General features: G+C 45.6%; 1 protein-coding gene across 1 annotated transcript; it reads left to right on the top strand.

Annotated features, from left to right (window-relative positions):
* Positions 1–1,090: 1,090 nt before the first annotated feature.
* On the top strand, positions 1,091–9,612 carry si:dkey-195m11.11. Its single transcript, XM_036531810.1, has 8 exons — positions 1,091–1,140; positions 2,357–2,407; positions 2,564–2,866; positions 4,176–4,496; positions 5,121–5,450; positions 6,065–6,195; positions 7,293–7,485; positions 8,376–9,612. The coding sequence occupies exons 1-8, from the start codon at positions 1,110–1,112 to the stop codon at positions 8,570–8,572; spliced, it is 1,557 nt and encodes a 518-aa protein (XP_036387703.1). The 5' UTR covers positions 1,091–1,109; the 3' UTR covers positions 8,573–9,612.
* The last annotated feature ends 474 nt before the right edge of the window (positions 9,613–10,086 follow it).

Genomic DNA, 10,086 nt, shown 5'->3' with positions numbered 1-10,086 from the left:
TTCCTCCTCCCGTTCCTCCAAAGAAAAAAGGTGAAAAGGGAGAAAAAGAAAAAGAAGACCCAGCGTCCCTGCAGGGAGGAATTCTCCTCCCCTGGTGGAAATGGTATATGTGTGCCGGCTGTGCTCCAGACCGCTTCCTCACCCCCCGTTTTGCATGGTGTCACAGGCTGACTTGGGTGGCCAGGGAAAGAGAACACACACACACACACACACACACACACACACACACACACACACACACACACACACACACACACACTCACACACAAAGCTGTCAGCTTTGAAATATCATCCCTTTTCCCACACAGAAAAAAAAAAGATTATCTATAGCTGTAGTTCAAAATGCAAGTATTTAAAATACATAGAAACCACAAGGAAAATATAAATACACAGTAAACCGTATATTTGGGGTATATAAGGTAACATCAGTAATAGCATTGAGGTTTTATGCTAAAATGCACTACAACATTTAAGTATTACTTATGTAACTATTTTTATCTGAGAGAGGTTCAGGGATAGCTCAAATAAAACACTTCCTGAGATTTTAGCAAGGAGTCCAAGGTGCTTTGATACGGGTTGCCGGGTCACCTCAATTACAAGCGGTTTTGCAAGGGTACAGTGTGGAATACTGGCTTTTTCCTTTAATGTTACCTAATACTTCCCCCTAGTGGTAGAAATACAAATTTCACAGAGATTGCAGGTGAGTAGAGTCCACTTTCACGCCTATAAATGAATTAAAACGATGGTGGCCACCTCACTCATCCTAGAGCTCTTGTGTCCCTAGTTTTAAATAGTTTTAAACAGTATATATAAACAAAAACAGGATCCCTAGACTGAGATTACTATAATGTACCAGGAGTAGGGTCTTTACTGGAGCAGGCTCAGGCCAGTCCTACTGTACACCGGACCGCATTTGACCGTTTCCTTTGGGTTCTGTGATGGCAAATGCTCTGTTAGAGTAAAACACAATCAGTTTTTTCTCAGTGTCCTTTTTTGGTAACACTTCCTGTTCGTTGCTTCCTGTTCACGCCTCCCTCACTGGCTACGCAGGCCCGGCTCTGTTCTCGGTTCCTTCAAACAAGCTCGCCTCTCTCTCAGGATCACCAGCCATGTCCCTCCCGACCACCTTCAGAATCACAGGTCAGCATTTCAACATTTCAAACGGGCTTCTCTTACTCAGGCAGCCTTGCAGAGAATGTATGTTTCTAAAGCAACGTGAGAGACGTGACGAACCTTCGAAAGAGTTCAAATAGTTGGTGCCAAAACTGCAGGTGCAGAAGTTGCAGAAATGGCAGAATTATTAAATATGCCGAGGAAAACAGTGAGGCACATCATGGCAGATAATGCTACGCAAGGAAAAAGACAGAGGAACAGTAGCTGAGTCAAAGGCAGAGGAATGCAGTGGTTGCAGGTAGAAGCTCAATGACAGGGATAGACAGAATCTCAACAGAATAGCTGCTAAAAAAACAGGACACCTGTATGTTGTGAACTTCACAAAGCTGATATTTACGGTAGGGCTGCCTTCGGAAACCACTTTCAAGGAAGGGCAGTGCACAACAGTGTATGCATATATACCTGGTATAGTGAGCACAAAACCTGGACTTCGTTGGAGTGGAAGAAAGTAATATGGACTAATGAGTCATCTTTTACTCTTTTTTGTGCTAGACAGAGAAAGGAAGCCTTCAGCTCACATTGTCCACTTCCGCCATTAAACATAGTAGTGGTGGATCGTAGTGTTTATTGAGATCTTCATGGAGTAGATCTTCATAATGACGTCAGTCTTACACTTCTGGAAGATGATCAGTTTTAATTTCTTACATGTACGTACCGAACATCAATCCAATCTTCTCAGTCTAATAACATTTATGTGTGAAAGCTTGATGAAAATAAAGAAATGGATTTTGAACAGTAAGAGGGAGATTTGCTGCAGTGATTTGACCATAATGTCATCTAACATCTTCATTACTGACAGCACATGCTGACTGAGCACAGCTGAGGAAGGGAATTAACCTGAGGAATGACAAACCAGGTGGTAATAAAGAAAGACATTTTAAAAAGTCCTGCTTATGAAAAAATGACACTTTAAAATGAGTTGCGCATGCCATTTTCATTGACGACATCTACGCATAATGTTTCTCAAGATGCTCTTTTTAAAAAAAAAAAAAAAAAAAAAAAAAAAAAAGAGGGAAATGTTTGGAGGATTTTGAAACAACGTATAAACCAGTTTAACGTCCCAGAGGGGAAGTTGCACGGGCAGAGCGCTGAAATAAGGCTTTCTGCCCGGGCTTCGTGTTGCCGGGTGTCTTGTGACATTCTCACCTTGTGCTGAAATCTCCCGCTTCCTCTCTCTGCACAGTGTGGGGGCTTCTGTGGGCTGCTCGCTGGGAGCTGCAGGTCCAAGCTGATGGTAGGTGCATGGCCCCTTCCAAAGCCACTGCCCGCGACGGCGTGGCTGTTGCTATGGGATACTGCTTGTGAAATGTTGCCAGGTTTGATGGGGAAGATTGGCAAACCTCTTCCCATTTCTGTACCTGTTCTGCTCTTTCCTCACTGATACCTGCAGGACCGCTCCAGGCTCCCACCCTGTCTTTCAAATCGCCCCCCGACGGCAGTGACATTCAGCTGTTCTCGAGGGTGACCCTGCTGTGCACCCCCCCATACAGAGCCCCCTATCCCATGGTCGTAATTCTGGGGAGGGACACCCAGCCCCGCGTGGAGGTGACGAGATACCCTCTCAGGTCGTCCTCCTCTGCCCTGTTTTACCTGCAAGCCTCGGCGGAAAACGAAGGCACCTTAGTCTGCTGGTACAACGTCAGCCGGACCAGAGAGATGTCTGCGTCCAGCAACCCCCTCAACATTACCATCTGTGAGTGAATCGCACACAGCAAGACAGCAAAACACACATCTATACTATTTCACAAGTCTCAGCCTTTCTGAAGGCGCCGGTACTAGTTATTAACTGAGATCCATTTGTTACCAGAGTCACAAAGCATGCTGTGCAATTACGAAAATATGGAAAACTAATGGTTTTAAATAATCACATTTAATGTACTTTGAATTTTTTCCAAGCTCAATTATTTAATTTGTTTGCTGCTGTGGAACAAAATTGCTGTGGAAATTTCATTTATTTTTAATAAATTTAATTAATTTCTTGTTTAATTATGTAATCTTTGCCAAATACCAACCATTTATGGTATCAGCTTAAAACCATTCCCTAAAACCATATACCAACAGCTACCAATTTTGAAATAGGATTTCACAGAAAAGAGAGATGTGCTCTGGCTTGCACACACTTATTTCGAAAATGCAGTTGTTGTGCAAGTTTGTTATATGCTGACCTCAATAGAAAAGGCATGCAATTTCCCATTAATTTAAATGAAGATTGCTTTTATGGAATAAAAAGGTCACAGAGCTATCGCAAGCCTGCGTTATGTAAGTCGCTCTGGCTAAGAGTGTCTGCAAATGACACTAGTGTGATGTTAACTGCACAATGTGATGCTGGTATGGTTGCATTTCTACATGTTTGCCACTAGAGAGAAGTAAAGTAAAGCTTGGTACAATGAATTTTTTTGTTGAGGATCAGGACATCTCAGTTTGGATTGACAAAAAAAAATCTTTTAGCTGTATGGTCTCTGTCTTGAATTCAGATAACATGGACTATCAGTGGCATTTTGCAAAGAAGTTCATTTTCTAGATAACATAGATCTAGGTAACCTCACCGTTTGAAGGGGGGGGGGGCAGCAGTGAGATGTGGGGGTCACTGCTGTCATACCTCTGGGTAAACCCAATTACCCAATCCAACTGTTACATTACATTACATTACATTACATTACATTACTGTCATTTAGCAGACACCATTATCCAGGGCGACTTACATAGGTTACAGTTTTTGCACACTATGCATTTTCCAGCTGGATATTTACTGAGGCAGTACTGTAATATGTACCTTGCTCAAGGGTACAACAGCAGTGCCCCAGTGGGGAATTTAACCAGCAACCTTTCAGTTGCGAGCCCTGCTCCTTACCCCTATGCTGCACTGCCGCCAGCTGCATATAAAGATAACATGTAAAAACTGTAAGATAAGTCGTTCTGGAAAACATGAAAATGTGAGACACACGCTCTGATTGGACAGAGTCCACTATGAATTCTGCTGCATTTCTTTCCCGCCCCCCCAGCCTCTCTTCCCCCTCCGATAGCTTCAGTGGACCCATTCTTCATTCGTATCGGAGGAAACTACACAGTGTACTGCAAGGCCTCCGGAGAGTTCTTCAACTTCACCCTCAGTCTCTACGTCCGTGACCTGCTGGGCCCCGGGGCCGACGCACCCCCGGAGCTGCTGGGCTCCGTCACTCTGGAGGACAACACAAGACTCCTCGTGGCCACCAGCAAAAAGATGGATGCCAAGGTCATGCTGGAGTACCTCTGCAAGATGGAGCTCACCTACAACCAGCGCCTGTATCAGTCTCCCTTCTCCCCCGCTGCCTTAGCCAGCGTAGGTCAGTCCTCAGTCCAACCGCCCGTTACAAACAGCACTGTGTTTCTGAGGGCGTTTCATTTCGAAAGCAAAGCAAAGAAAACGAAAAGTGCTGAAAGTTAGTTATGTGAAGAGGTGGTGCTGTCTCCAGTTCTGGACGGATATGGCTTAGGGAGTCATGGCAACCCTCCGCTTTAAACAGGATTGCGCCAAACTGAGTCAGCTCTGACATTGCAGATACTAGCAGATGCTGCCGCCTAGAGGCAGTCCATGCAGTTTCCTGTAGCATGTGTTTCAGTGCAAGGTGCCATTTCGGCTCTAATGCTTCAGTAAAATGTCTCATTCCCTGTGTGTGCAATATCATAGAGGAGAAGTGGCTGTGCAGATAGAGCTGGCAAAGCTCAACACTCTGTAGCGAAGCTATACTTCATATGCACTTCTGGTACTATTCTGATTCTCCTCATCATATACCATGTGGAGATTTCTGTGTGTGTGTGTGTTTATACGTGTATCTTGCCACAACTGAACGTGCAAGACAAGAAGCTCACCGTCTTGTTGTGCTGAGAGAAAGACCAAAATCACCTGCGGAGATCCTTTCGGACTGTTGCATCATGGGTCTGGTGCTGTCCTGCGTTCTCCCCCACAGAGGAGGCCCCAGTGCGCCTGGTCTCCCGGTTCCGGAGCAGCCGCTGTGGGGGGCGGCTGGAGGTGTTTGTGCGGAACGCCTGGTCCGTCGTCTGCCAGGGGGCGAACACGGACCCTCTGAACCGGGAGCTGGCGCGCGTGGTCTGCAGGGAGATGGGCTGCGGAGATGTGGCCATCCAAAGCGTGCTGACCATCTCCAACCCCCGACCGGGCACGGTGTTCGTGGGGCCGGTGGAATGCAGCGGGGAGGAGGCCCGGGTCCGAGACTGCCGCATCACTGCTGTCGGGGACTCCTACCCGAGAGGAAAGCAGCCGGAGATCGTCTGCACAGGTGAGGGGCATGGCGAGGTGACAGGCCTTCAGAAACCTCAGGGCAGGTTCAGATGCTGCTTGTGTTGCTATGCAGCTGGTATCACCTCACTCTGAATTTTCACCATTTATTTCCTTCATAGACCATAGTGTGAACTCTGGAGGTCTTACACTACATGTCTATATACTGTGTGTGTGTAATATATGTATATATAAAAACTCAGTCCAAGGTACTGGGCCAGGATTCACTAAGTCAATCTTACCAACAACAACATCTAATAACATCTTAATTTACTGTGAAATTCAAATATTAAATTCAAGAGGTTTTTGTTCAAAGAAAATAAAATTAGGAAACCAAACCAGGCTTGGTACAAGAGTTCAGACACTAAGCATGACAACTCAAGACTGCGCAGAGACATGAGCAAAGGGCGGGGCTTAAGTAACAGCGAAAACAGTTGAAACCAATAACTAATTAACACAGGTGAAAGATGTTAGGTGAATGAGACGTAGAACACCGGGAGTGATGAGGCCATCTGGTGGCCATTCTGGGAAGCAGCAGTCATAACCCTGACAAGCTGAGTTTTACTGTTTGTTTCTCTCTCTCTCTCTCTCTCTCTCTCTCATTTGCCACTGCAGATTTTCCTCAGGCTCCGGAGCTCTCGGTCCCTGGTTACGGTCGTGTTTCCAGTATTTATGTCCATGAAAAAAGCCCGCTAGTGCTCTCCTGTATGGTGACCTCTCAGTGGATGGTCGATAATGGTCTGATGGTACAGTTGCTCGAGTTCCTCAAACCTCCTCCTCTCATAATGCATGTGGCGCCTAAGAGGTTAATTCATGGTTCTCTTAGGTATCAGGTTTCACCCGAGTTGGGGGGCGGGACGTTGCCTTTAGTACCAGTGCATTGTACTTTCAAAGCTGATGTTTAATTCAAATTTACTGTTCAATTCAACAAAAACCAAGAAGTAAGCATTTATTCATAGCTTCCTCTGTCTAGTGCTAACAGATAGAGAAGGTCTTGATTGACATGTCCAATACGGCTGTCATGTTCCCTCACCCCTTTGCCCTTTTTATTATTTAAACCCCATTGTTCTTTTTAGTGTAGAACAAGAGCAGGGTAGCTGTACATGTTGCGTCCTGTAATAATCATTAGCAACAGGGTTGTTGCGCCATGAGCATTATGAAAACCAGGCCCAGACTGGCGCGCTCACAGAGCTGTAAGGTTTGCGCGAAAGACTGACTCGTGTGGGAAAAGAGCCCTGAACGGCTCGCTAACACTATGGGGAAAAACGCCGCTTGCACAGGAGCCAGGAGGGACTTACACTCGACCGTGATGTAAAGACACGGGTTTGCCTTGCAGGACAGGTGGTGCAGAACATCAGTGGAGACAGCAGGGGTCACAGGGACCTCACGAACACCCCTGAGATCAGCGGGGGTATTGACAGAGAAGCACTGCAAAATCACTAAGAAAACAGCTTGATACTGAGATGAAAAAAGGCAAAGAAACTGAGCCCAGAAAAAGCTAGCGGTGCTGTTTATTGAGTGTCTTTACGTTACATTATTGGCATTTAGCAGACACTCTTATCCAGAGCGACTTGCATTCATTACAACTTTTTACAATGCTGTCCATTTACTGAGGCAATTGTGGGTTAAGTACCTTGCCCAAGGGTACAACAGCAGTACCAACAGCAGTGGGGAATTAAACCGGCAACCTTTCGGTTACAAGGCCTGCTCCTTAACCGCTATGCCACACTGCCGCCATGTTTAATCCCCATCGGGCCCACAGCAGTGAACGTATGCTCTTTCTCAGGTTGCTGCCTTTCGCAGGAAAGCCCAATCAAGCTGTTTTTTTTTTTCATCATCGCAGGCGGAGCTACGCATACAGGACGTGACCAGTCAGAGGACCTTCACCTACTCGACGGTGTTGGCTGGAGAGGCCGTGACGACCGAGCTGAGTCCGCCGGTGAGACCTGGGGAGTACGCGTGCTACGCGGTGTACCACGGGTTCAACCTCCACGTGGAGTCCAAGCTGAGCAACCGCCTGACCGTCACCACCGGGAGTGAGTGCTTCTCCGCACCTCTCTGCTGCTGCATCACCTGATTACATGGCATTATCGCACAGCACTACGTTACAGTATTGCCATTTAGCAGACGGTCTCATCCAGAGGGACTCGCGTAGGCTGCGGTTTTATCCACGTGTGCAGCTGGATATTTACAGAGGCAATTGTGGGTTTCCACATTGCGGAACCCAAATGGGTCTAGACTGGTTAAGACTCCCTTACATTACATCGCATTATTGTCGTTTAGCAGACACTCTTATCCAGAGCAACTTACATTGTGTACAGTATTACATGTTATCCATTCATACAGCTGTATATTTACTGAGGCCATTGTGGATTAAGTTGCTTGTCCAACGGTACAACAGCAATACCCCAGTGGGGAACTGAACTAGTGAATTTTTGGTTACAAGCCCTGCTCCTTACCGCTACACCACACTGTACTACACTGCTGCTGTTTTCATCCTTTTGGACCAAACAGCAGGTAGGAGTTAGGCAGGAGTAGAGAAAAGAGCATGAGGTTTAAACTGTATCAAGTCTGGGAAAGGCTATCACTCCCAATACACACAGTTACAAAGACCCAGTCTTTTAGCATAGCGGAGACTGTCAGTCTTGCCTGACAGGAGTTAGCAGTCAGACTTCTTGTACTTAATGGCCAGAGGACCACCTTTTTGGCTCGATATGTGATTTATAAAGCAAATAAAACGTAAGGGAGTGTCTAAAAAAAACAACCAATCAAAGCAGCCCTCTACTATGCCATTTTCAGTCCTCAGTAACTCTGTACAACCCTTGAACTGTCTACTGCCAAGAGTACCATTACGTCACACAAACTATCAGGTAACACATGATGAGAAAAGAATGATCTCTCTCTCTCTCTCTCTTTCTCCCCACAGCCTGGATGCCACCAAGTTCTGGAGTCATAGTTGGTGCTCTGCTCACAACTCTGATTGGAGCTGGGATTCTGCTGTATGTGTGCTTGTGTCGTTCAAGCAAAGAGAGCTCGCAGACTCCAGCGCAGACAAACACAGACAACCCCGCAAGCACCCCAGAGGCAACCTCAGAGAACCCTGTGTTCATCCAAGAACAATAACGCATGTTGGAATCCATTGTGCCATTTAATGTAATATATAATTTACAGTATGTCAAAATAATATACTGTGGTGCTTTTCAGTATATGAATTCAATACCCTTTTGAACCACTTGGAGGTGTTCTATATCAGGGTTTCTCAACCTTTTGCCTACTGCGACCCACTTTTTTGTATGCCAGTCATCCACGACCAACTACGGGGAGAAATAAAGAAATAAATCACTGAAATGCCTCTTTAGACCCAGGCTACAGTACAGTATATGATTATTATAATTAATTTCACGAAAACATACAAACATTTTCAATCATTAGGCAGACTAATTTTACTCACGTTAATGTGACACTTGAGACTGCTGCTCTGAAATGATATCCAGGCACGGTGGAATTGGGGAAAGGGCGACATACGACATTCGAAAATACGATTCGACAGTACTGTCGCCCAAATACCGCAATGAGCCTTGTATGAAGTGGCCTTACGGGCTGCGCCGGCATCCCCCAGTTCTATACTCCTGGGGCGATGGGCAATTTGCACTAAGCTTCGCTTCCCCGCGCAGGTTTGATGGCTTGCGAATTTCGCGCCACATCACAGCCAGCATTTTGACTACACCACGCTGCTAGCAAGTTTGATTCGAGATTTCTGGAAGATGGGCGTGGCCTTTATCCCTACTTGAAGGTGATTGGCTTTCGCCAGGTGAAATTTTCACTCGAGTTGAACATTTCTAACTCAAGCGAACGCTCATTTGGCGTCGCTCGCAGTTTCGCCGCGAACTCCGCCCATTCGCCTCCTGCCTTTGACTTTTCATGCGTTCGCGTCGCTCGTAAATTTTCGCGTTCGGTTAAAACACACCAGAGAAATTCGCGACCCCCTGCAGAATGATCCGCGACCCGGTTGAGAAACCGTGTTCTATATTATGTATTTTTTCTCTAAGAAGGCATTATTGAATCTGTGTTAGATGGAACTTCTGTACGTGTCATGACTGCACTAAAAAGTGCAAATGGTTGAAAGTGATATAACTGTCAAAGTGAATAAAGATATAAAACAGGCATAGAGTCTAAAATACACAGTATTTTTCCCTGTATTAGCTTCATGTGAGTGCAAATAAATAAAAGCCTAATTGCAGCTTTTACACGAATGTCACATTTATATCTATAAATGTTACTATAAACATCCCACGAACATAAATCACAGCTCTACTGAGACTTCCACAGGGGCCGTATGCAGTGTAATTGTTTTTTAAACTGGCCCTTATTTGCAAGTCGCTCTGGGTAAGAGCGTTTGCTAAATGATGTGATGTAATGTAATATCTACTGCACATTGTGGACCCAAATGGGTCTAGACTGGTTAAGATTCCTTTACATTATTGTCATTTAGCAGACACTCTTACCCAGAGCAACTTACATTGCATACAGTTTTACATGTTATCCCTTTATACAGCTGTATATTTAATGAGGCCACTGTGGCTTAAGTTCCTTGCCCAGGGGTACAACAGCAGTACCCCAGCAGGGAATTAAACCAG

This window comes from Megalops cyprinoides, chromosome 6 (assembly GCF_013368585.1).
Source record: "Megalops cyprinoides isolate fMegCyp1 chromosome 6, fMegCyp1.pri, whole genome shotgun sequence".
NCBI lineage: Eukaryota > Metazoa > Chordata > Actinopteri > Elopiformes > Megalopidae > Megalops > Megalops cyprinoides.
The sequence above is the reverse complement of the archived record's forward strand: the minus strand, read 5'-3'. Positions and strand labels throughout refer to the sequence as shown.

Bases quoted from the DNA above. Each gene is read 5' to 3' on its own strand.
- si:dkey-195m11.11 (XM_036531810.1), top strand. From the start codon at position 1,110: ATGTCCCTCCCGACCACCTTCAGAATCACAG. The intron at 5,451-6,064 runs GTGAGGGGCATG...TTGCCACTGCAG, and splicing joins GCCGGAGATCGTCTGCACAG to ATTTTCCTCAGGCTCCGGAG. The intron at 6,196-7,292 runs GTACAGTTGCTC...TCATCATCGCAG, and splicing joins TGGTCGATAATGGTCTGATG to GCGGAGCTACGCATACAGGA.